The sequence below is a fragment of the Wyeomyia smithii genome, chromosome 2, assembly GCF_029784165.1.
Source record: "Wyeomyia smithii strain HCP4-BCI-WySm-NY-G18 chromosome 2, ASM2978416v1, whole genome shotgun sequence".
Lineage (NCBI taxonomy): Eukaryota > Metazoa > Arthropoda > Insecta > Diptera > Culicidae > Wyeomyia > Wyeomyia smithii.
The window spans coordinates 130,167,789-130,192,528 of record NC_073695.1 but is presented as its reverse complement, the minus strand read 5'-3'; the positions used below and the strand labels follow the sequence as shown (position 1 = coordinate 130,192,528).

Below are 24,740 nucleotides of genomic sequence, written 5' to 3'. Positions count from 1 at the left end.
ACTCCAACGGGAGGAAGCGTTTTTTTGTGTCATCACTCTGTGGCTGCTGTGGCTGGGGAATTGTTCTTTTGCTTTGCGTTGTGGTTGCTGCTTGCTGCTTGCTGCTTGCTGTGCGTGGTGCTGTGGACTACGCGCTAATACGGTAGCGCAATTGTTGGATCGTTTGGTGAAACATTGTCAACAGGCGACGGTGATTGGCGTCTTTGCTTCAGCATTGCATTGGTGTGGAGCGTACGGTCGTGCGTGATACATCAGCAGGGAGTATTTTACACGGCATTTGGTAAGCGACGAAATTTTTTTCATTGTTCCTTGGCAAATTCATAGCGAATATATTCATCCGGTGCAGGTATGGCTTCGAATATAGTGGGCACGATAGAGCCCTATATTCCGGGAGCATCTTTTTCAAACTATGTTGAACGGTTAGGTTTTATGTTCCAATATAATAACGTCCCTGAGAACTCTCAAAAGGCGCTATTTATTACTCTCAGCGGATCGGCAGTTTTTGAGGAGCTTAAACTCTTGTATCCTGCTAGGGATTTATCGACTCTACAGTATAATGAGATAATTAAAAAACTTAAAGAGCGGTTTGACAAAAAGGAATCAGACTTGATACAGCGGTTTAAATTTTATAACCGGGTTCAGGGAGCGGACGAAACCGCTGAAAATTTTGTTCTGGCAGTAAAACTGCAAGCTGAATTTTGCGAATTTGGCGAATTTAAAGATACCGCCATTAGGGATAAACTCCTAATGGGGGTTTATGATAAAGGCCTACAACAAAAAATGCTAGGAGAAGAAAATCTTACGTTGGCAACGGCTGAAAGGATGATAATTAATTGGGAGCTGGCGGGTTCCAGAGCAAAGATGATTGGTGGCAAAAATGAACAAATTGCATCGGTAAAACATAGATTGGGGCGTAGAGATAGGTTCGAGAGTAATACTCAGCAGAGAGACAGAAGTAGAAGTAGAAGTAGGAGCAAATCGGGTATGCGGTATGGATTGCGAAACAGAAGTGCGAGTGGTAGTAAGGGCAGAAACAGAAGTAGCTCTAGGCAGAGGCGGCTTGGATTTAAAAAAAATTTGACTTGCTATTATTGCGGCAAATCTGGGCATGTTTTAAAAAAATGTTTTAAATATATCAACAGTCAGAGGAAACCAACGGTTAGATTTGCGGATGAGCTGCGACCGGGCTGTAGTGCAAGCAATAATCTAGAGCAACTTTTTAGTAGATTGAAGCCTTCCGGGTTGGATGAGTCATCAGATGATTCAGGTGATTTTATGTGCATGCAAATTAATAGCTATAAGAAATTTAACGAGCCTTGTTTAGTCGATGTTACAATACAAGAGCAATTATTGAAAATGGAAGTAGATTGTGGTTCTTCCATTACGTTAATCGGAAAACAACTATATGACAAGCTATTTAAAATGCCGCTTGATCAGTGTTGAAAAAAAAATTGGTCGTTGTTGATGGGGCTAGGTTGTCTGTCTGTGGTAGTGTTTTGGTTGATGTTGTCTTAAGGGGAGTTAGCAAAAAATTGGAATTAATTGTCTTGAATAGCAAAAATGATTTTCTACCTTTGTTAGGGCGAAACATTCCATAACTCTCTCAGTGTAGGTAATATTAGTGAAAATATTCACAAAGATGCCACAATCGCGGATATCAAGGCGTGTTTTCCTAATGTTTTTTGCAAGGATTTTTCTTCACCGATTCTTGGGTTTGAGGCAGATTTAGTGTTGAAGGAAAATTCACCAATTTTTCGTAAAGCTTATGCTGTACCTTACAGATTACAGTATAAAGTTATACAGCACTTAGAAATGTTGGAGAGGGAGAAAGTCATAACACCAATTAAAACTAGTGAATGGGCTTCACCAGTAGTTGTGGTGATGAAAAAAAATCAGGACATTAGGTTGGTTATTGACTGCAAGGTTTCCATCAATAAATTGATTATTCCCAATACATATCCTCTTCCCGTAGCGCAGGACCTGTTTGCTAGATTGTCAGGTTGTAAAATATTTTGTTCATTAGATCTAGAGGGTGCATACACTCAGTTAGCGTTGTCTGAAAAATCTAAAAAATTTATGGTCATTAATACTATCAAGGGTTTATATGTTTACAATCGTTTACCTCAAGGGGCGTCCTCTAGTGCAGCAATTTTTCAGCAGGTCATGGAACAGGTTTTAGTTGGTCTTGAAAACGTTTCGGTTTATTTAGATGATGTGTTAGTTGCAGGGAAGGATCGAGATGATTGTCGTAGGAAACTTTACTCAGTCTTAGAGCGTTTGAATAAGGCCAATATTAAGGTAAATTGGGGGAAATGCAAATTTTTCGTATCCAGTTTACCATATTTAGGGCATGTTATAACGGAGAATGGCCTACTTCCAAGTCCAGAAAAAGTCAATGCAATTAGTGAAGCAGTTACCCCGAAAAATGTAACCGAGTTGAAAGCCTTTTTAGGTCTCGTGAATTTTTATGGGAAATTTGTACCTCATCTCTCTTCAAAGTTGTTTTGTCTTTACCAATTATTGAAAAAGGATGTGAAATATAATTGGGATAATAACTGTGAAAAGGCCTTTGCAGAAAGCAAAGCTGCCTTATTGAATGCAAACATGCTAGAATTTTACGACCCAACAAAACCAATAGTGGTGGTTTCGGATTCATCAAGCTATGGACTAGGGGGAGTCATAGCTCACTTGGTAGATGGCACAGAAAAACCAATTTGTTTCACGTCTTTTTCATTAAATAAAGCCCAGCGTTCTTACCCAATTTTGCATTTGGAAGCTTTGGCTTTGGTAAGCACTATTAAAAAATTCCATAAATTTTTATATGGCCAAAGCTTTACTGTATACACAGATCACAAACCGCTTGTAGGAATATTCGGGAAAACCGGTAAAAATGCCATTTATGTAACCAGATTGCAGAGATACATTTTAGAATTGGCAATATATGACTTTGAGATATGTTATAGACCATCAGCGCAAATGGGAAATGCTGATTTTTGTTCACGGTTTCCACTCCCTCAACCAGTTCCGACTGATTTTGACAAGGATTTTGTAAAAAGTTTAAATTTTACACAAGAAGTTCCAATGAATTTTTCAAAAGTTGCTAAAAAGACAGAGCACAACTTTTTACAAAGAATAATAACACATTTCCAGCGTGGTTGGCCTGAGAAAATCGACAAAGAATTGATAAACATACATTCCAATCGGCATGATTTAGAGTTGGTTGAAGGATGTTTGATTTTCCAGGCCAGGGTGGTTATCCCAAAAGCTATGCATAAAGAAATTTTAAAGTTACTGCATGTAAATCACTCTGGAATTGTTAAAATGAAGCAGATGGCACGCAGGTCAGTTTACTGGTTTGGTATAAATGCAGCAATTGAGGCTTATGTACATGCTTGTGATTCATGCAATAGAATGGCAACAGTTCCTAAAAATAAAATCGAATCACATTGGATTCCTTCGATTCGTCCGTTTAGCAGAATACATGCTGATTTTTTTTACTTCGGACAAAGGGTATTTTTGCTGATCGTAGACAGTTTTTCTAAGTGGATCGAAGTAGAGTGGATGAGATTTGGTACAGATGCTAGTAATGTTATTAAAAAGTTCATTGCTGTTTTCGCCAGATTTGGTCTTCCGGATGTAGTGGTAACAGATGGTGGTCCTCCCTTCAATTCCTCCACTTTTATTTCATTTCTAACAAGACAAGGAATAATTGTCATGAAGAGTCCTCCTTACAATCCCTCCAGTAACGGACAAGCCGAAAGGTCGGTCAGGATTGTTAAGGATGTGCTAAAGAAATTTCTGTTTGATCAAGAAGTGAGTAAGTTGGAAACGGAGGATCAAATCAGTTTGTTCCTTATTAACTATAGAAACACTTGTTTACCGAAAGAAGGAAGCTACCCTTCCGAAAAATTATTAAATTATACACCAAAGATTTTATTAGATTTAATTAATCCTAAGAAGCTATATAAATCAAAGATAACTGACGATTCTATTGATGATACAAAAATTAATCGAAACTGTGATATTACTAGTAATAGAAAATCAGTTTCGGTGGATCCAATTACTAATCTGAATTTAGGAGATACCATTTGGTATAAAAATAATAACAATAAAAATGATTCTAGATGGATAAAAGCAAAGTTTGTAAAACAGTGTTCTCCTATAATATTTCAGATATGTATTGGAAGCGTAACGACAAAGGCGCATCGCTCGCAATTGAGGGTCCAGAAAGACTCTAAGAATTCTCCAAACGTGGCGGTTCCATGCAGAAGTCACTGTAAGCGTAGGCTGGTCTCGGAGGAGGATTTCCTTGGGTTTCCAGATGATGTGGCTGCAAAGAGGTTTCGCAAAGGCGATCATGAAGGAACGGAACCAAAAACGCCAAGTCCTAGACGTTCTGAAAGATTAAAGGTTCGACCGAGGAGAGTTTATAAAAGATAAAACAAAGAAAAATTGTAGATCAATTGTTTAAACGTGTTTCGATATTGTATCGATCGATTGATCGAGTTGGCGTAATTATACGCTTTCAGAAGTTTGAATTATAATGAGCGTTGAAGAACGCAATCGCTATTTTATACAAAATTATATAATTGAGAAAAGTACATTTTAAATGATGTTTTCGATGGATTAAAAAAATTTAAAAGGATAAGAATTGTGGTGTAATAATAAGGCCCAGTAAAGGCCGAGTCCGATTGATAAAGATATATAATCAATATAACTTCTCCTCCGGAGTGGAGAGTTCTATCGAACACCAATACTGTAACGCAAAGGAAGAATGAAACCCGCTGCGCGGGGCTGACTCAGTCAGTTTGGTTTTGGATCAAGTAACAAGTGTTTAATAAGTGGTTTTTATCCGAACTCCTACTAAGTGGTACTAAGGTACATAATAGTCTTTATACATCATGGTAACGACTAGGATGACTTGCGTGATTACGCGTACATGATTGTGATTACTTCCTCAAATTGCGATTTTCAGAATGTGTAGTTGAACAGGCAGATTCAAAAGCCGCGAGTCGCCCCTGCATTCCATCAACTTGAGTTGGACGATGAGAGCAAATCATTGACGACATTTATTACTCATAGAGGTTTGTATCGATATAAACGCTTAGTTTTCGGAATTTCTTGCGCTCCGGAAATTTTCCAAAAAATTTTAGAACAAATCCTTTCGAAATGCGAATTTTGTATCAATTTTATCGACGATATCATTATATTCGGGAAAAATGAACAAGAACATGATGAAGCTCTTAAAGCTGTTTTACAAACACTGAATGATTATGGCATCCTTCTTAATAAAGCCAAATGTGAATTTAAACTTAAGGAAATTGACTTCCTTGGTCATCGTTTTGATGCTAATGGAATGTCTCCAGCTCAAGATAAAATAGTTGCTATCCGTACGTTTCGTCCATCGTCCACAAGAGAAAAAGTGCGCAGTTTCTTAGAACTTGTCAACTATGTTGGATCGTTTATCCCTGATCTAGCAACAATATCATTTCCACTGCGTGAACTGACGAAGGACAAGTCCGAATTTAAATGGGGAACAGATGAGCAGAGTGCTTTCAATCGAATTATTGAGAATATTGGGAATGTAAGCACGTTATCCCACTTTGACCCTAAGCTTAAAACACGTCTCGTAGCAGATGCTTCACCGGTGGGATTACGTGCAGTATTATTGCAGTTTCTAGAAGGTTCACCAAAAGTAGTAGCTTATGCAAGTAAGAGTCTTACTGATACAGAACGGCAGTATGCACAAACGGAAAAAGAGGCTTTGGCCCTAGTATGGGCAGTTGAACGCTTCCGGATTTATCTGTTGGGTATTCGATTTGAGCTGGAAACAGATCATAAACCCCTTGAAACTATCTTCTCACCAAATTCATCACCTTTCATTAGGATTGAGCGGTGGGTCTTACGGTTGCAGGCTTTTAGTTACGATGTAGTCTACCGGAAAGAAAAATCTAACATTGGTGATCCTCTGTCAAGATTATCGCAAGGATCGGAAACTGGCGAATTCGATCCCGATTCAGAGGTATACATTCGCAGCGTTATGGAGGTTGCGGCTGTTGACATCAATGAGTTAAAAGCAGCATCAGCTTCTGATCCGGTACTGTGTGAGCTTCGAGAGTGTTTGAATCGTGGCATTTGGAACTACACGTCTGATATGATCAAACCATTCAATACTTTTCGAGACGAATTGGGCATGGTGGGCGATCTGATTGTCAGAGGTTCACGATTGATTGTGCCACCCGGAACATCCTGGTCGCACGAAAATGCAGCAACGACTGAGGACTACATGCTGGTGGCCTGGTATGGATGACTCGATTACAAAAACGGTGGATGTTTGTCCCGGTTGTAGAGTTGTCAGTCAGGTAGATCGTCCAGAACCTATGCAGCGTCACAAACTACCTGAAGCACCATTTGGCTTTAGATTTTAATGGACCGCTGCCATCTGGAGATCATTTGTTGGTTGTAATTGATTACTTCAGCCGGTACAAAGAAGTTGAAATTTTAAAAACGATTTCGGCATCGGAAACTGTTGAACGATTGGAGAAGATGTTTACTCGTCTTGGCTACCCTAGGACTATTACCTTAGATAATGGCCGACAATTTTCGAGCAGTGTGTTCGAAGATTATCGCAAGAAGCGGAGAATAACTTTGAATAAAACAACTCCATATTGGCCAAAAGAAAATGGTTTAGTAGAGCGACAAAATCGGTCTTTAGTTAAACGCCTCAGAATCAGCCAAGCTCTCAAACAAAATTGGAAGCGAGATTTACTCACCTATTTGTCCATGTACTACTCAACTCAGTGCAGCCATTTCTTGTACTGATTACAGAGATCGAGACCAACAAGCGAAAGAAAAAGGAAAGATAGCTGAAGATATTCGGCGGCCTACTAAACCGTCAGATTTAAAAGCTGGTGACAAAGTGCACATGAAACGGACTACCCCAGGCAATAAAATAAGCTCAACTTTTAATAGTGCCGTGCTGACTGTTATAGCAAAACATGGACCAAGAACTACAATCCAATGTGACGAAACTGGAAAAGTGTACGAGAGAAACTCTTGTCACCTTAAGTTGATTCCGAATAAAAATGACAATCAAAGTAGAAAGTCCTTAAGTCCTTTTTAATATCTTAGAATTCTCACTTATATGTTATTTCAGATGCTTTTCCAATCTCGGATGAAGAAGACGAGTTCAGGGGATTTCAGGAGGAGTCGCTAGATGACCCTGTGACGACGACCGAAATGGCAACAGAAAGCAGTGAGACATCAATTAAACAGCCTAGAGAGGCACGGATGATCAAGGCTCCAAGCCGATTTGCTAATTATATTCTTGACCATTGATTATTTTATTTTATATTGAAAGGGAGATGTGATGATACATCTGATAACTATATCTGTGACAGATGTACCTGCAACTACATGGCTAGAGCGACAAACCATGAACCAATAAAACATAATCAATCTGTATACAAACGGTGTCACACGTGTTGTGTATTATTTAAAGAATACCACAAAGGGGAAGATGAGTCCGCAGAAAATTTCGTTTTGGTTGTTAAGCTGCAACCGGAATTCTGTGAGTTTAGAGAGTTTAAAGATACCGCGATTAGACAAGCTTCTGATGGGTGTTTTTAATAAAGATTTGCAGCAGAAAATGCTTAGTGAGGAAAATTTAACGTTGGCTTCGGCTGAGCGCATGTTAGTTAACTGGGAGTTGGCAGGATCGAGAGCTAGAATGATAGGTGGTAGAACAGAACAGGTGGTATCGATGAAAAACAGATTGGGTAGGCGTGATGAATATTTAAGCGAACGGAATGGCAGAAATAGGAGCAGAAGTAGAAGCAGGTCGGGTTTTCACATGAGAAATAGAAGTAGAGGTAATAACAGAGATAGGAGTAGGAGTAAATCAAGAAAATATGGTTATAACAAATCAGTAGTTACTTGTTTTTTTTTTTCTGTGGGAGACCAGGCCATGTTTTAAAAAGGTGCTACAAATACATCAACAGTTAACGCAAACCAACTGTACGTTTTGCTGATGTGCCGCAACCATGCACTAGCGCTGATTCAAATTTGGAACGATTATTTAGCAGACTTAAGCCAGTATTGGACAATTCTTCAGACGACTCAGGTGATTCAACTTGCATGATAGTTTCAAACAGAACAAACTTTAATGAGCCCTGTTTAATTGACGTAAAAATTCAAAATCGTTCCGTTAAAATGGAGGTTGACTGTGGTTCGTCAATCACGTTGATGAGAAAGCGTTTATATACTAAATTTTTTGATTTACCCTTAGAAAAATGCGAAAAGAAGTTGGTTGTTGTGAATGGGGCTGAATTATCAATATTGGGAAAGGCGTTAGGTAATGTTGTGATCAAGGCGTTTTGAATTGATTATTTTAGACAGTCACACGATTTTCTTCGTTTGTTAGGGCGTAGTTGGTTAGATGTTTTTTACGCTGATTGGAGAAAATCTTTCCAACATTTTTCTAGTATAAACAATGTGAGTGCAATAAATCAAAAGGAAAAAACAATTTTGGGTATTAGAAAGGAATTTCCATATGTTTTTCTCAAAGATTTTTCATCTCCTATTATTGGGTATGAGGCTGATTTGGTGTTAAAAGAGGATTCACCTATATTTAAAAGGGCTTACGATCTGCCATACAGGTTACAAGAAAAGGTCGTAGAGCATTTAGAGATGTTAAAAAAGCAAAAAGTTATAACACCAATTAAGACTAGCGAGTGGGCCTCCCCTGTAGTAGTAGTGATGAAGAAAAATCAGGAGATTAGAATGGTTATTGACTGTATGGTGTCTATAAATAAATTACACTGTGCTACAAATGAAAAAAAAAATGCAAGAACTTCTGAAGTGACCTAGTGTAGGTTGTAGGTCTTGTTGAGTGTAACATTCGCTCATACTAGAAATTTCAAATTAAATTGAAAAATTGCGTGAAAATATTCAATAAATTTGATTTAAACTCAAATAACTTAACATATTTTATTGATATTAGTAAAAACCTGTATATATATTGAAAGCTCTATTTGTCTTCTTTCTAAAACTGCTTAAATATTGAAAATCGGTTTATAAATGACTGAGTTAAAAAATATTATATGCGCTGAGGTCCAAAAAACCGTATTTTGACCATAACTTCAGATTTTGGGGGTGTTTGGAAAATTTCTAGTATGAGCGAATGTTATACTCAACAAGACCTACAACCTACACTTGTTCACTTCAGAAGTTCTAAATCGCTGTAGCACAGTGTTTTTTTTTTTTTTTTTTTTTAAGGGGGGGATTTGTTAGTAGCTTAAGTATTTATGATAAATATTAGTTAATAATGAGTATGTGTGTCCAATCACAAAATGGTGACTTCTCAACACTGTTAGAAATTTGTAATTTTAATTGTTAGGATTTGTTTGCTTTCGCAATTAGGACTTATCATTCGTAAGGATTTAAACCTACTTGTCAGAAAAGGGGAAGTAAACTTACAACTAACTTAATTGCTAACTTATTGGCTATAAAGAGAGCTTATCGTAGCAATTGAGAATTGCAACGATTTTTGTCGAAAATTGTTAATAATTTTATTTGACATAGCTTCTAATGGTTCAACACCAGTAAGTCTATGTAATTCGAGTGTACCAAACCAAGGAGGACGCTTCAAAATCATTTTCAGAATTTTATTCTGAGTCCTTTGGAGCGTTTTCTTCCTTGTTGAACAGCAACTTGACCAGATCGGTACAGCATAAAGCATTGCTGGTCTAAAAATTTGTTTGTAAATCAGAAGTTTGTTCTTTAAACAAAGTTCTCATCTCGTACATCTCGTATATTTGATGCACTTGGCTTGTATACTCTCAATGTGCTCTTTGAAAATAAGTTTTTTATCATAAATTAGTCCCAAGTACTTAACCTTGTCAGACCAACTTAAAATAACCCCATTCATCTTGACAACGTGATCATTGTTTGGCTTGAGGAAAGAAGCCCTAGGCTTATGCGGAAAAATTATCATTTGAGTTTTAGAAGCATTGGGAGAGATTTTCCACTTTTGCAAGTAGGAAGAAAAAATATCTAAACTTTTCTGCAATCGACTGCATATGACACGAAGACTTTTTCCTTTTGCGGAAATGCTTGTGTCATCGCAGAACAATGACTTTGTGCAAATCAGGAAGATCTGAAGTAAATATGTTGTACAGGACTGGACCCAAGACTGAACCTTGAGGTACACCTGCTCTGACAGGAAATCTATCAGATTTTGAATTTTGATAGACAACCTGCAGAGTTCGATCAGTAAGATAATTTTTTAAAATTTTGATTAGGAAAATTGGAAAATTAAAAGTTTGCAATTTCGCAAACAAACCTTTATGCCAAACACTGTCGAATGCTTTTTCTATGTCTAAAAGAGCAGCTCCAGTAGAATAACCTTCAGATTTGTTAGCTCGTATCATATTAGTAACTCTGAGCAATTGATGAGTTGTGGAATGCCCATGGCGAAATCCAAACTGTTCATTTCCAAAAATTGAATTTTCGTTGATGTGTGACATCATTCGGTTAAGAATAATTCTCTCAAACAGTTTATTTATTGAAGAAAGCAAACTGATTGGTCGGTAACTTGAAACTTCAGCTGGATTCTTATCCGGCTTTAAAATTGGAGTAATTTTTGCATTTTTCCATAATTTGGGAAAATATGCAATTTTGAAGCAGCAATTGAAAATTTTCACTAAAAATTCCATTGTGCTTTCAGGGAGATGTTTGATTAGTATATTAAAGATTCCATCGTCACCAGGTGCTTTCATATTTTTGAATTTTTTAATAATTGATTTAATCTCATTCAAGTTAGTTTCAATTATTTCTGCAGGTAAAAAATTCTGGGAAGAAATTGAATCAAATTGACGTGTGACATTTTCATTTTCAATTGGACTCACAAAATTCAAATTTGAGTTATGAACACTCTCACACTGCTGAGCAAGTCTTTGAGCCTTTTGTTCATTGGATACAAGAAAACGTTCACCATCTTTTAAAACTGGAATAGGCTTTAAAGGTTTCTTAAGAATCTTCGACAGCTTCCAAAAGGGTTTTGAATATGGTATAAATTTTTCAACTTTAGTCTCAAAATTTTGATTTCTCAGAAGAGTAAATCTATGTTTAATCTCTTTCTGTAAATCTTCATAAATAGTTTTAAAAACAGGGTCACGAGAACGTTGATATTGACGTCTGCGGACATTCTTCAAACGAATTAGAAGTTGAAGACTTTCGTCAATTATTGGTGAATCAAATTTCACTTGAGCCTTTGGAATAGAATAATTCCTGGCATCAACAATTGCACATTTTAATGCTTCCAAAGCGGAATCAATATTCACTTCGTTTTGCAAATCAAGCTCATTATTGAAATTTCTCTCAATATGAGTTTTGAATCTTTCCCAATTAGCCTTGTTATAATTAAAAACAGAGCTCATAGGGTTTAAAACTGATTCATGTGATAAAGAAAAAGTTATTGGAAGATGGTCAGAATCAAAGTCAGCATGTGTGATCAAATCACTACATACATGACTTTGATCTGTTAGCACCAAATCAATTGTTGAAGGGTTTCTTACAGAAGAAAAGCATGTAGGACTATTCGGAGACAAAATAGAATAGTATCCTGAAGAACAAGCATTGAATAAAATTTTGCCATTGGAATTACTTTGAGAATTATTCCATGAACGATGTTTAGCGTTAAAATCGCCGATTATAAAAAATTTCGAACGATTTCTGGTGAGTTTTTGTATATCACCTTCAAAATAATTTTTGTGCTCACGTGTGCATTGAAATGGTAAATATGCTGTGGCAATAAATAAAATCCCAAGTTCAGTTTGAACTTCAATTCCCAAAGTTTCAATAACTTTCGTCTCAAGATGGGGAAGAGCACGATGTTTGATTCGGCGATGAATAACAATTGCTACTCCGCCGCCGGAACCCTGAATCCTATCATATCTATGAACCACGTAACTGGGATCATATTTTAATTTTATGTTAGGTTTCAAAAATGTTTCAGTAATAATTGCAATATGCACATTATTTACTGTTAAAAAATTAAAAAGCTCATTCTCATTGGCCTTCAATGAGCGAGCATTCGAATATAATATTTTAATTGTTTTATTTAAAATCATTGCTTAATTTCAAATTAGAAACAATTTTAATAGTAAAATTTGTGCCTATTTGAATGGCTTCAAACATTGATTTTGCCTGCAACATGGCGTTCATAAGATCGAACATTGCCTGTTGCAAAAAAGAAAGTTTACCTGCAGGAATAGGCCCCAGGCAGTTGACATTAGAAAAAATATTTTCGGCAGCAATATTAGCTGTACAATTATTTTCTAGCGTGTTTTGCTTACCCATATTAACGGTCATTTTCGAACTACCAACACTAGGCGGTATAATGTTCGAACTACCTGTAACCTGTGCATAAGTTAAACGGGTATGCAAAGGAGTAGGTAAACTATGCGTCACTGGTACGCTTGGAGAATTTTGTTTTGAAGTTGGTTTTAATTGAGAAATTGAATTTTGTTTACCTTGCCTTAACAATTGCTAAACGGACTGGGCATTGATAAAAATTTGACATATGGTTGCCGTTACAATTCGCACAGCGAAAATTTTTACTCTCTTTCACAGGACATGTGTCCTTTTTGTGAGAAGAGTCTCCACAATTAAGACATTTTTGGTCCATGTTACAGAATTTGGAACCATGGCCATAACGTTGGCAAGTACGGCATTGGGTGATATGCTTTTCACCTCCACCATACTTCCTATAAATTTCCCACTTTACACGCACATTATACAAAGCATGTGCTTTTTCAAAAAAATTTAAGTTGTTAACCTCATTGCGGTTTAAATGAATTAAATAATTAACAAGGGAAAATCCAGTTCTCTGACTGTTATCGCCTCGTGATTTTTGTTTCATTAGAATTACTTGGGTAGGGGCTATGCCAAGTAATTCTATTAAAGTAAGTTTGATCTCATCAACGGTTTGATCGTTGGTGAGACCTTTCAATACGACCTTGAACGGCTTGGCGCTCTTCGTGTCATATGTAAAAAATGTATACATCTTTTCAGTTAAATACTGAATAAGACGATTACGACCCTTTATAGAGTCGGCTAATGAGCGGCATTCGCCTCTACGACCAATTTGATAGGTTACTTTAACGTCAGAAACAAACGTTGAAAGTTCCTTTTTGAAAACATTGAATTCAGAAGAAATAGTTACCACAATAGGTGGAACTTTTTCCTTTTTCAAAGAATTGACATTTTGTATAATTTCATTACTCATAACTTCCATTTCACCAGCTTCTTGCTAAGGCAAAATATCAAAAGGATTGTCACTACAGACACTCGAAGTGTCAGAAAGAGATGCCTCTCTTTTCCTCCCCGCAGCGATGCGAGGTTTCTTTTTCCGTCCAGCCATTTCAGGTGATACGAAAAAAGTTAAAACAAATGTTAAATTCAAAAGTAGGTAGTCTTGAGAAAGACTGATGGGAAATAACTTTCAGGTAGTCTTTTAAAGATACACTGACAAAACACAAACTTTGAAGCGATAGGCAGTCAAAGACCAGTCCACAAGCAACCGAAAAAACGTCTGATCTGTAGGACAGTTCAAGACGCGTAGCACAGTGTTATTCATTCCCAACACATATCCGCTTCCTGTTGCACAGGATTTGTTTGCCAAGCTTTCTGGATGTAAGGTGTTTTGTTCTCTTGTTCTAGAAGGCGCATATACTCAGTTAGCTTTGTCAAAGAATTCCAGGAGATTTGTATTAATCAGTACTATAAAAGGTTTGTTTACTTGCAATCGTTTACCTCAGGGAGCATCGTCAAGCGCGGCAATTTTCCAACAGGTTATGGAGCGAGTTTTGGCTGGTTTAGAGAATGTTTCAGTTTACCTTGATGATGTTTTGGTGGCAGGATTTGATTTAGATGATTTTCGTAAGAAACTGTATAACGATCGCCTAAACAAGACAAACATTAAGGTAAACTGGAAAAGTGTTCGTTTTTCGTATCAAATTTGTCTTATTTAGGACACATTATAACGAATAAGGGGTTGCTTCCTAGTCCTGATAAAATTTCCACCAATAGTAAAGCAGTCACCCCAAAGAATGTTACGGAGCTAAAAGCTTTTTTGGGCCTTATTAATTATTAAGGCAAATTTGTTCCGCATTTGTCCTCTAAACTTTTTTGTTTGTATCAACTACCTAAAAAAGACGTAAAATTTGAGTGGAATAAAAAATGCGAAGAGGCTTTCGTTGCTAGCAAAAAGGCTTTGTTAGATGCAAATATTTTAGAATATTATATTCCAAAGAAGCGAATTGTAGTTATTACGGATGCATCAGGGTATGGTCTAGGAGGTGTTATTGCACATATGGTTAACGGTGTAGAAAAACCAGTTTGTTTCTGTTAACATTAACATTAATTAACCATAAATTTGCTTTAACGAAATTAAGCTTGTATTCTCTACTTTTGATTATTTAGCATGTATACAATTTGAACTGTCAAATATATCTTTCTCTCTTAATACGATTATCGATGTATCCAGACGCGTTTTACTTCTGCTGCGTATACATTACTTTAGGCTATAGGCCCAAGCCACATATAATACCGCGTTTATAAACGTTTTTTTTTTAAGTATTTTGTTCGGTACGGACGTGAAAAGGTAAAATGTCGACGGAAGCTACTAATGTGAACGCTGTAGAAGCCAGCAACCGGGTTGCTGCACCAGGAGGAAGCATTTCACTACCTGCGATTGAAAGACTGCGTGGCCGGGAAAATTATTGTTCGTGGGCGTTTGCAACTAAGATGCTTCTGATCCGGGAAGGAAGTTGGGACGCTGTTACGAGGAAGGAAAATGATCCGGAAGATGCACAGTCATTGCGGGCATTGGCTACAATCTGTTTGCATTGAACCTATCAACTATAGCTTGGTCCAGAGTGCCGGAACAGCTAAAAAGGTATGGCTTAACCTCAAAAATGCTTTCCAAGACAAAGGGATGACGAGACGGATAAGATTTCTACGTAAGCTTACAGGAATACGTCTAGATGAATGTTCATCAGTGGAGCAATACGTTAGCGAATTAATGTCGACTAGCCACAAGCTTACGGAGGTTGGTTTTAACGTCGATGACACGTGGCTTGCTTGTTTGTTGTTAATGGGGCTACCTGTAGCATACGAGCCTATGGTAATGGGCCTTGAGTAGGGTGTCCCAAAAAAATCGATGTTGAAAAAGTCAAGGTGCTCAGCCCTAAATTGAAAGATAATGTTATTTATAGCATTTTTGTAGAACAATTCGATTTTCTAAAAAAATGTTTTCAGGTTGCCCAAACGTGATTTATGAAAAAATGACTTTTTTAAGCTACAAACCCACTCTCTTGCACTTTTTTCAATTGTATCCGATTCCTAAATTTTTCCATATATTTTTATTTTTTATTTTTGCGGGGTTCTTTTAGAATATTTCGCATGGTTCAGTTCAGCATTGCATTTAGTTTTTTGACTCCCAGAGCCCATCAAACATCACAAAAAAATAATTTTTCTAATAATTTTCAGATAAAACCCTTCAAAACACAAATAAAAGAATTTTTTGATCAAGAACTGAAATTTTCATTGCAAAGCGGGACTTACGGCGAAAATTTACATGGAAAAAGATACTTGATATCTTATCGGGGAGCTGAGATATTGGCATTTTTATATGTGATGGAAAACTATGCATTTTAACAAATATGTTAAATAACTGTTTTATTTTGGAAGATAAAAAATAACAATGTTCAGAAAACAAATGCATTTTTGGATGGGTGATAACTTAGTAGAAGGTTTAAAAATTCGGAAAAATCTGTGAAAAAAGTTAGAACGAAAATTGTGATTTTAGTGACTTCTAATAGAAAACTCAATGTTGCTCGTAATATGTAAGAGATAGAAACATGATGTCTATGGTAAAGTTTCTTGTTTTAAGATAACCTGAAACTTTGTCGAAGATACCTTGCGTCTATCTTATTCTGATTAAAAAGTAAACTTTTTATCTCACTTATTGGTGGATTGATCACCCATCTTTCTACATTAAAAGATGCATTTTTTAATATCCTGAAACTTCTCCGAACATACCTTATGGCTATAATCAACACTTGAATCACTATTGAGGAAATTATACGCACAAACGACAAAATAAAACACTGTTCAATGGAAATATTGAGCTTTAGTGGCATTTTTGACAAAATGCATAGTTTTCCATCACATGTAAAAACGCCAATATCTCAGCCCGCCGTTAAGATATCAAGGATCTTTTTTCATGTAAATTTTCGTCTTGAATCCCGCTATTGTTTATCGCAGTATTCACCCATGTCTGTTGATGTGCATGAGCCACAGTCGTTTCGTGAAGCGATGCAGTCACACGTCAGACAGTTGTGGAAGCGTGCAATGGAAGCTAAGTTCGAGGCACTGCAATCAAATTGCACGTGGAAATTAACATATTTGCCACCCGGAAGAAAACCCTTAAAGTGCAAGTGGGTCTACAAACGGAAGACAAGTCCAGAAGGATCCGTGGAACGGTATAAGGCCAGGCTTGTAATAAAAGGTTTCTCGCAGGTAAAAAGGCATCGACTACAACGAGACATATTCGCCCGTAGTCAGGTATGCCAGTGTCAGATATTTGATGGCGATGGCAGCCCAGTTGGACCTGCACATCCACCAAATGGATGCCGTAACGGCGTTCTTGCAAGGTGATCTGTCTGGCTGGAACAACCTGAAGGCCTTGTTGACCAACAAGCGAGCAGAAAAGTTTGTTTGCTACAAAAGGCGCTGTACGGCTTAAAGCAAGCTAGTCGTGTGTGGAACGAGAAACTTGACGCGGAATTAAAAGGAATCGGTCTTTTGCGATCCGCTCAAGATCCATGCGTTTATTTTAAATCGGATGGAAAGCAAATCATCGTTATTGTGGTGTACGTGGACGATCTGTTAATATTTTCCAACGAGTTGAAATGGATCAACGAGGTCAACAAGCAACTGTCGGCCAAGTTCAACATGAAAGACCTTGGAGAAGCCAGCCAGGTACTGGGCATGCGAATTAGTCGGACCGGTGGGGTAGTTATGCTTGACATCGAAGAGTTACTGCGGTGCTTTAACATGGTTGACTGCAACCCTGCTATGACACCAGCAGAAACGAATCAACGATTGACGAAAGCGATGAGCCCAAACACGAAAGAAGAGAAGGAGAAAATGCAGAATGTTCCATATCGAGAATTGGTTGGCGGGTTGCAGTTTTTGGCACAGTGTACTCGTCCAGATATTGCGTATGCAGTAATTGCGGTTAGCAGTTTTTGTCAGAATCCAGGTGAGGCTCATTGGACAGCGACAAAGCGTATCCTTCGTTATTTGAAGGCATCAAAGGAAATGAGGTTAGTTTACCGGAAGCAAGCTAAAGCAGTTTTCGAGGGATTCAGTGATGCGGACTGGGGCATGACCCTGACTCAAGGCGATCCATTACAGGCTACGTGTTCCAGTATTGTGGCGGATCAGTATCCTGGAGCTGTCGAAAGCAGCCAACGGTAACCTTGTCTACAACGGAAGCCGAGTATATGGCTTTATCAGCGGCGTCACAGGAGGCGTTGTGGTGGCGTATGTTTCATGCAGAGTTAACCGGGAATAAACAGACAATTTCAATTTCTTGTGATAATCGCAGTTGGAATCTTTGGGAAATCTGGCAAAAACGCGATCTATGTTACTAGATTACAACGGTACATTTTGAAGTTATCAATTTAGCATACGAGCCTATGGTAATGGGCCTTGAGTAGGGTGTCCCAAAAAAATCGATGTTGAAAAAGTCAAGGTGCTCAGCCCTAAATTGAAAGATAATGTTATTTATAGCATTTTTGTAGAACAATTCGACTTTCTAAAAAAATGTTTTCAGGTTGCCCAAACGTGATTTATGAAAAAATGACTTTTTTAAGCTACAAACCCACTCTCTTGCACTTTTTTCAATTCTATTCGATTCCTAAATTTTTCCATATATTTTTATTTTTTATTTTTGCGGGGTTCTTTTAGAATATTTCGCATGGTTCAGTTCAGCATTGCATTCAGTTTTTTGACTCCCAGAGCCCATCAAACATCACAAAAAAATAATTTTTCTAATAATTTTCAGATAAAACCCTTCAAAACACAAATAAAAGAATTTTTTGATCAAGAACTGAAATTTTCATTGCAAAGCGGGACTTACGGCGAAAATTTACATGGAAAAAGATACTTGATATCTTATCGGGGAGCTGAGATATTGGCATTTTTATATGTGATGGAAAACTATGCATTTTAACAAATATGTTAAATAACTGTTTTATTTTGGAAGATAAAAAATAACAATGTTCAGAAAACAAATGCATTTTTGGATGGGTGATAACTTAGTAGAAGGTTTAAAAATTCGGAAAAATCTGTGAAAAAAGTTAGAACGAAAATTGTGATTTTAGTGACTTCTAATAGAAAACTCAATGTTGCTCGTAATATGTAAGAGATAGAAACATGATGTCTATGGTAAAGTTTCTTGTTTTAAGATAACCTGAAACTTTGTCGAAGATACCTTGCGTCTATCTTATTCTGATTAAAAAGTAAACTTTTTATCTCACTTATTGGTGGATTGATCACCCATCTTTCTACATTAAAAGATGCATTTTTTAATATCCTGAAACTTCTCCGAACATACCTTATGGCTATAATCAACACTTGAATCACTATTGAGGAAATTATACGCACAAACGACAAAATAAAACACTGTTCAATGGAAATATTGAGCTTTAGTGGCATTTTTGACAAAATGCATAGTTTTCCATCACATGTAAAAACGCCAATATCTCAGCCCGCCGTTAAGATATCAAGGATCTTTTTTCATGTAAATTTTCGTCTTGAATCCCGCTATTGTTTATCGCAGTATTCACCCATGTCTGTTGATGTGCATGAGCCACAGTCGTTTCGTGAAGCGATGCAGTCACACGTCAGACAGTTGTGGAAGCGTGCAATGGAAGCTAAGTTCGAGGCACTGCAATCAAATTGCACGTGGAAATTAACATATTTGCCACCCGGAAGAAAACCCTTAAAGTGCAAGTGGGTCTACAAACGGAAGACAAGTCCAGAAGGATCCGTGGAACGGTATAAGGCCAGGCTTGTAATAAAAGGTTTCTCGCAGGTAAAAAGGCATCGACTACAACGAGACATATTCGCCCGTAGTCAGGTATGCCAGTGTCAGATATTTGATGGCGATGGCAGCCCAGTTGGACCTGCACATCCACCAAATGGATGCCGTAACGGCGTTCTTGCAAGGTGATCTGTCTGGCTGGAACAACCTGAAGGCCTTGTTGACCAACAAGCGAGCAGAAAAGTTTGTTTGCTACAAAAGGCGCTGTACGGCTTAAAGCAAGCTAGTCGTGTGTGGAACGAGAAACTTGACGCGGAATTAAAAGGAATCGGTCTTTTGCGATCCGCTCAAGATCCATGCGTTTATTTTAAATCGGATGGAAAGCAAATCATCGTTATTGTGGTGTACGTGGACGATCTGTTAATATTTTCCAACGAGTTGAAATGGATCAACGAGGTCAACAAGCAACTGTCGGCCAAGTTCAACATGAAAGACCTTGGAGAAGCCAGCCAGGTACTGGGCATGCGAATTAGTCGGACCGGTGGGGTAGTTATGCTTGACATCGAAGAGTTACTGCGGTGCTTTAACATGGTTGACTGCAACCCTGCTATGACACCAGCAGAAACGAATCAACGATTGACGAAAGCGATGAGCCCAAACACGAAAGAAGAGAAGGAGAAAATGCAGAATGTTCCATATCGAGAATTGGTTGGCGGGTTGCAGTTTTTGGCACAGTGTACTCGTCCAGATATTGCGTATGCAGTAATTGCGGTTAGCAGTTTTTGTCAGAATCCAGGTGAGGCTCATTGGACAGCGACAAAGCGTATCCTTCGTTATTTGAAGGCATCAAAGGAAATGAGGTTAGTTTACCGGAAGCAAGCTAAAGCAGTTTTCGAGGGATTCAGTGATGCGGACTGGGGCATGACCCTGACTCAAGGCGATCCATTACAGGCTACGTGTTCCAGTATTGTGGCGGATCAGTATCCTGGAGCTGTCGAAAGCAGCCAACGGTAACCTTGTCTACAACGGAAGCCGAGTATATGGCTTTATCAGCGGCGTCACAGGAGGCGTTGTGGTGGCGTATGTTTCATGCAGAGTTAACCGGGAATAAACAGACAATTTCAATTTCTTGTGATAATCGCAGTTGGAATCTTTGGGAAATCTGGCAAAAACGCGATCTATGTTACTAGATTACAACGGTACATTTTGAAGTTATCAATTTAGCATACGAGCCTATGGTAATGGGCCTTGAGTAGGGTGTCCCAAAAAAATCGATGTTGAAAAAGTCAAGGTGCTCAGCCCTAAATTGAAAGATAATGTTATTTATAGCATTTTTGTAGAACAATTCGACTTTCTAAAAAAATGTTTTCAGGTTGCCCAAACGTGATTTATGAAAAAATGACTTTTTTAAGCTACAAACCCACTCTCTTGCACTTTTTTCAATTCTATTCGATTCCTAAATTTTTCCATATATTTTTATTTTTTATTTTTGCGGGGTTCTTTTAGAATATTTCGCATGGTTCAGTTCAGCATTGCATTCAGTTTTTTGACTCCCAGAGCCCATCAAACATCACAAAAAAATAATTTTTCTAATAATTTTCAGATAAAACCCTTCAAAACACAAATAAAAGAATTTTTTGATCAAGAACTGAAATTTTCATTGCAAAGCGGGACTTACGGCGAAAATTTACATGGAAAAAGATACTTGATATCTTATCGGGGAGCTGAGATATTGGCATTTTTATATGTGATGGAAAACTATGCATTTTAACAAATATGTTAAATAACTGTTTTATTTTGGAAGATAAAAAATAACAATGTTCAGAAAACAAATGCATTTTTGGATGGGTGATAACTTAGTAGAAGGTTTAAAAATTCGGAAAAATCTGTGAAAAAAGTTAGAACGAAAATTGTGATTTTAGTGACTTCTAATAGAAAACTCAATGTTGCTCGTAATATGTAAGAGATAGAAACATGATGTCTATGGTAAAGTTTCTTGTTTTAAGATAACCTGAAACTTTGTCGAAGATACCTTGCGTCTATCTTATTCTGATTAAAAAGTAAACTTTTTATCTCACTTATTGGTGGATTGATCACCCATCTTTCTACATTAAAAGATGCATTTTTTAATATCCTGAAACTTCTCCGAACATACCTTATGGCTATAATCAACACTTGAATCACTATTGAGGAAATTATACGCACAAACGACAAAATAAAACACTGTTCAATGGAAATATTGAGCTTTAGTGGCATTTTTGACAAAATGCATAGTTTTCCATCACATGTAAAAACGCCAATATCTCAGCCCGCCGTTAAGATATCAAGGATCTTTTTTCATGTAAACTTTCGTCTTGAATCCCGCTTTACAATAAAAATTTTGGTTCTTGATAAAAAATTTGTTTTATATGTGTTTTGAAGGGTTTTATCTGAAAATAATAAGAAAAATTCACTTTTTTGTGATGTTCAATGGGCTCTGAGAGTCAAATAACTGAATGCAATGCTAAACCAAACCATGTTAAATATTCAAAATTAACCCTATAAAAATAAAAAAATATATGGAAAAATATAGGAATCGAACAGAATTGAAAAAAGTGAAATAGAGTGATTTTGTAGCTTGAAGAAGTCATTTTTGCATAAATCACGTTTGGGCAACCTGAAAACGATTTTTTAGAAAGTCGAAATGTTCTACAAAAATGCTATAAATAACATTATCTTTCAATTTAGGGCTGAGCACCTTGATTTTTTAAACATCGATTTTTTTTGGGACAGCCTAGCCTTGAGGCATCCGGAACGCAAATCACAGCGGATGCAGTCGAATCCAAAATTCTTCAGGATGTCAAAATAGGCAAGGTTCCGAAGAAAGCAGCAGCGACGAGGCTTTCTACAGTCAGCATCGACGAGGAAAAAAGAAATCGGACAAGTCTAACCTCAAATGTTTTAAGTGTAGGCGAATGGGGCATTATGCTTCGGAATGCCAATATAAAGGTGCAAAGGAAAAACCTGAGAAGCGGTATGCAGCAATGAGTGTTTTCTTAAATTCAACTGCTTCGGACGCTGAGTGGATAATAGACTCTGGTGCGTCTTCCCATATGTGTTCCAGTTTGACCTTACTTGAAAATGCTAAGAAGGTGGCGAAACAGGTGAATGTGGCGAACGACGCTGAAATATCCGCAATCGCCAGTGGTATTGTGCAGATTGAAGCAGATACAGGAGGAGATTCATGCCAGCTAACGGTGTCCGATGTTTTAAGCATACCCGATCTGGCAATTAACTTGTTATCTGTTAACAAAATTTGTAGTAAAGGCTATCGGGTGATGTTTACCAAAGATACCTGTGAAATCCGGAATGAAACCAACGACTTGGTAGCTGTCGGTAGAGAAACCAGCGGTCTCTATAAATTGTGTATAGCTGGTAAGCCAATTTCGTGTGCCGCTAAAACAAATGATGATATCGTTTTGTGGCATCGAAGAATGGGGCATTTAAATGAGCAAAGCCTCAAGAAACTAAAGCACATTGTGACGGGAGTTGAATTCTCAGATGCAGGGATTCCCACGTGTGCAACATGTTTGCAAGGAAAGCATCATCGTCAACCCTTCAATAATGAAGGAACGAGAGCAAGTTCAGTATTGGAGTTGATTCACTCTGACCTGTGTGGCCCGATGGAGGACACGTCTTTGGGAGGAAGCAAATATTTTCTAACATTTATCGACGACGTCAGCCGAAAGTTATTCTTATATTTTCTCAGTAGTGCTGTAGTGCAGAAGTGCTAGACTGTTTCAAAGATTTTAAAGCGCTCGTAGAAAACCAGACGGGTAAGAGAATCAAGCGTCTCCGAACAGACAATGGCACCGAATATGTAAACCGCGCGATGCGAAAGTTTTTATGCAGTGCTGGCATAAAACATGAAACTACCGTTCCGTATAACCCTGAACAGAACGTGCTTGCAGAGCGCATGAATAGGACGATCGTTGAGAAGGCACGATGTCTATTGTTTGATGCTGGATTAGATAAAAAGCTGTGGTCAGGCGCAGCGGTAGGGAGCGCTCGATTCCAGTTAAGTATCAAGATTACGATATGTTATATAGTGTTCATCCTAAAAGCTATTGTTTATCGCAGTATTCACCCATGTCTGTTGATGTGCATGAGCCACAGTCGTTTCGTGAAGCGATGCAGTCACACGTCAGACAGTTGTGGAAGCGTGCAATGGAAGCTAAGTTCGAGGCACTGCAATCAAATTGCACGTGGAAATTAACATATTTGCCACCCGGAAGAAAACCCTTAAAGTGCAAGTGGGTCTACAAACGGAAGACAAGTCCAGAAGGATCCGTGGAACGGTATAAGGCCAGGCTTGTAATAAAAGGTTTCTCGCAGGTGAAAGGCATCGACTACAACGAGACATATTCGCCCGTAGTCAGGTATGCCAGTGTCAGATATTTGATGGCGATGGCAGCCCAGTTGGACCTGCACATCCACCAAATGGATGCCGTAACGGCGTTCTTGCAAGGTGATCTGTCTGGCTGGAACAACCTGAAGGCCTTGTTGACCAACAAGCGAGCAGAAAAGTTTGTTTGCTACAAAAGGCGCTGTACGGCTTAAAGCAAGCTAGTCGTGTGTGGAACGAGAAACTTGACGCGGAATTAAAAGGAATCGGTCTTTTGCGATCCGCTCAAGATCCATGCGTTTATTTTAAATCGGATGGAAAGCAAATCATCGTTATTGTGGTGTACGTGGACGATCTGTTAATATTTTCCAACGAGTTGAAATGGATCAACGAGGTCAACAAGCAACTGTCGGCCAAGTTCAACATGAAAGACCTTGGAGAAGCCAGCCAGGTACTGGGCATGCGAATTAGTCGGACCGGTGGGGTAGTTATGCTTGACATCGAAGAGTTACTGCGGTGCTTTAACATGGTTGACTGCAACCCTGCTATGACACCAGCAGAAACGAATCAACGATTGACGAAAGCGATGAGCCCAAACACGAAAGAAGAGAAGGAGAAAATGCAGAATGTTCCATATCGAGAATTGGTTGGCGGGTTGCAGTTTTTGGCACAGTGTACTCGTCCAGATATTGCGTATGCAGTAATTGCGGTTAGCAGTTTTTGTCAGAATCCAGGTGAGGCTCATTGGACAGCGACAAAGCGTATCCTTCGTTATTTGAAGGCATCAAAGGAAATGAGGTTAGTTTACCGGAAGCAAGCTAAAGCAGTTTTCGAGGGATTCAGTGATGCGGACTGGGGCATGATCCTGACTCAAGGCGATCCATTACAGGCTACGTGTTCCAGTATTGTGGCGGATCAGTATCCTGGAGCTGTCGAAAGCAGCCAACGGTAACCTTGTCTACAACGGAAGCCGAGTATATGGCTTTATCAGCGGCGTCACAGGAGGCGTTGTGGTGGCGTATGTTTCATGCAGAGTTAACCGGGAATAAACAGACAATTTCAATTTCTTGTGATAATCGCAGTTGGAATCTATGGAAAATCTGGCAAAAACGCGATCTATGTTACTAGATTACAACGGTACATTTTGAAGTTATCAATTTACGACTTCAATATGGTCTGTCCATCTGCTCAAATGGGTAATGCAGATGTTTGCTCGCGTTTCCACTTGAATTGGGTACT

The 24,740-nt window shown here is 38.1% G+C and overlaps 2 protein-coding genes across 2 annotated transcripts in view; one reads left to right on the top strand and one right to left on the bottom strand.

The window, feature by feature from the left end:
* The first annotated feature begins 3,659 nt into the window (after positions 1–3,659).
* LOC129723915 (uncharacterized) lies at positions 3,660–4,700 on the top strand. The gene is made up of 2 exons (XM_055678416.1): positions 3,660–3,813; positions 4,174–4,700. The coding sequence occupies exons 1-2, from the start codon at positions 3,715–3,717 to the stop codon at positions 4,438–4,440; spliced, it is 366 nt and encodes a 121-aa protein (XP_055534391.1). The 5' UTR covers positions 3,660–3,714; the 3' UTR covers positions 4,441–4,700.
* The window catches only part of LOC129723914 (threonylcarbamoyladenosine tRNA methylthiotransferase), a 23,607-nt gene continuing 2,936 nt past the window's right edge, over positions 4,070–24,740 (bottom strand). Inside the window, exon 2 of the mRNA XM_055678415.1 lies at positions 4,070–4,396. Within this exon, the coding sequence (XP_055534390.1) occupies positions 4,356–4,396 (41 nt within the window). The 3' untranslated portion in view covers positions 4,070–4,355. The remainder of the gene's footprint in view (positions 4,397–24,740) is intronic.

Coding starts and splice junctions, on each gene's coding strand:
- LOC129723915 (XM_055678416.1), top strand. CDS start 3,715: ATGAAGAGTCCTCCTTACAATCCCTCCAGTAACGGACAAGCCGAAAGG. Junction 3,814..4,173: donor AATTTCTGTTTGATCAAGAA/GTGAGTAAGTTG, acceptor ATAATATTTCAG/ATATGTATTGGAAGCGTAAC.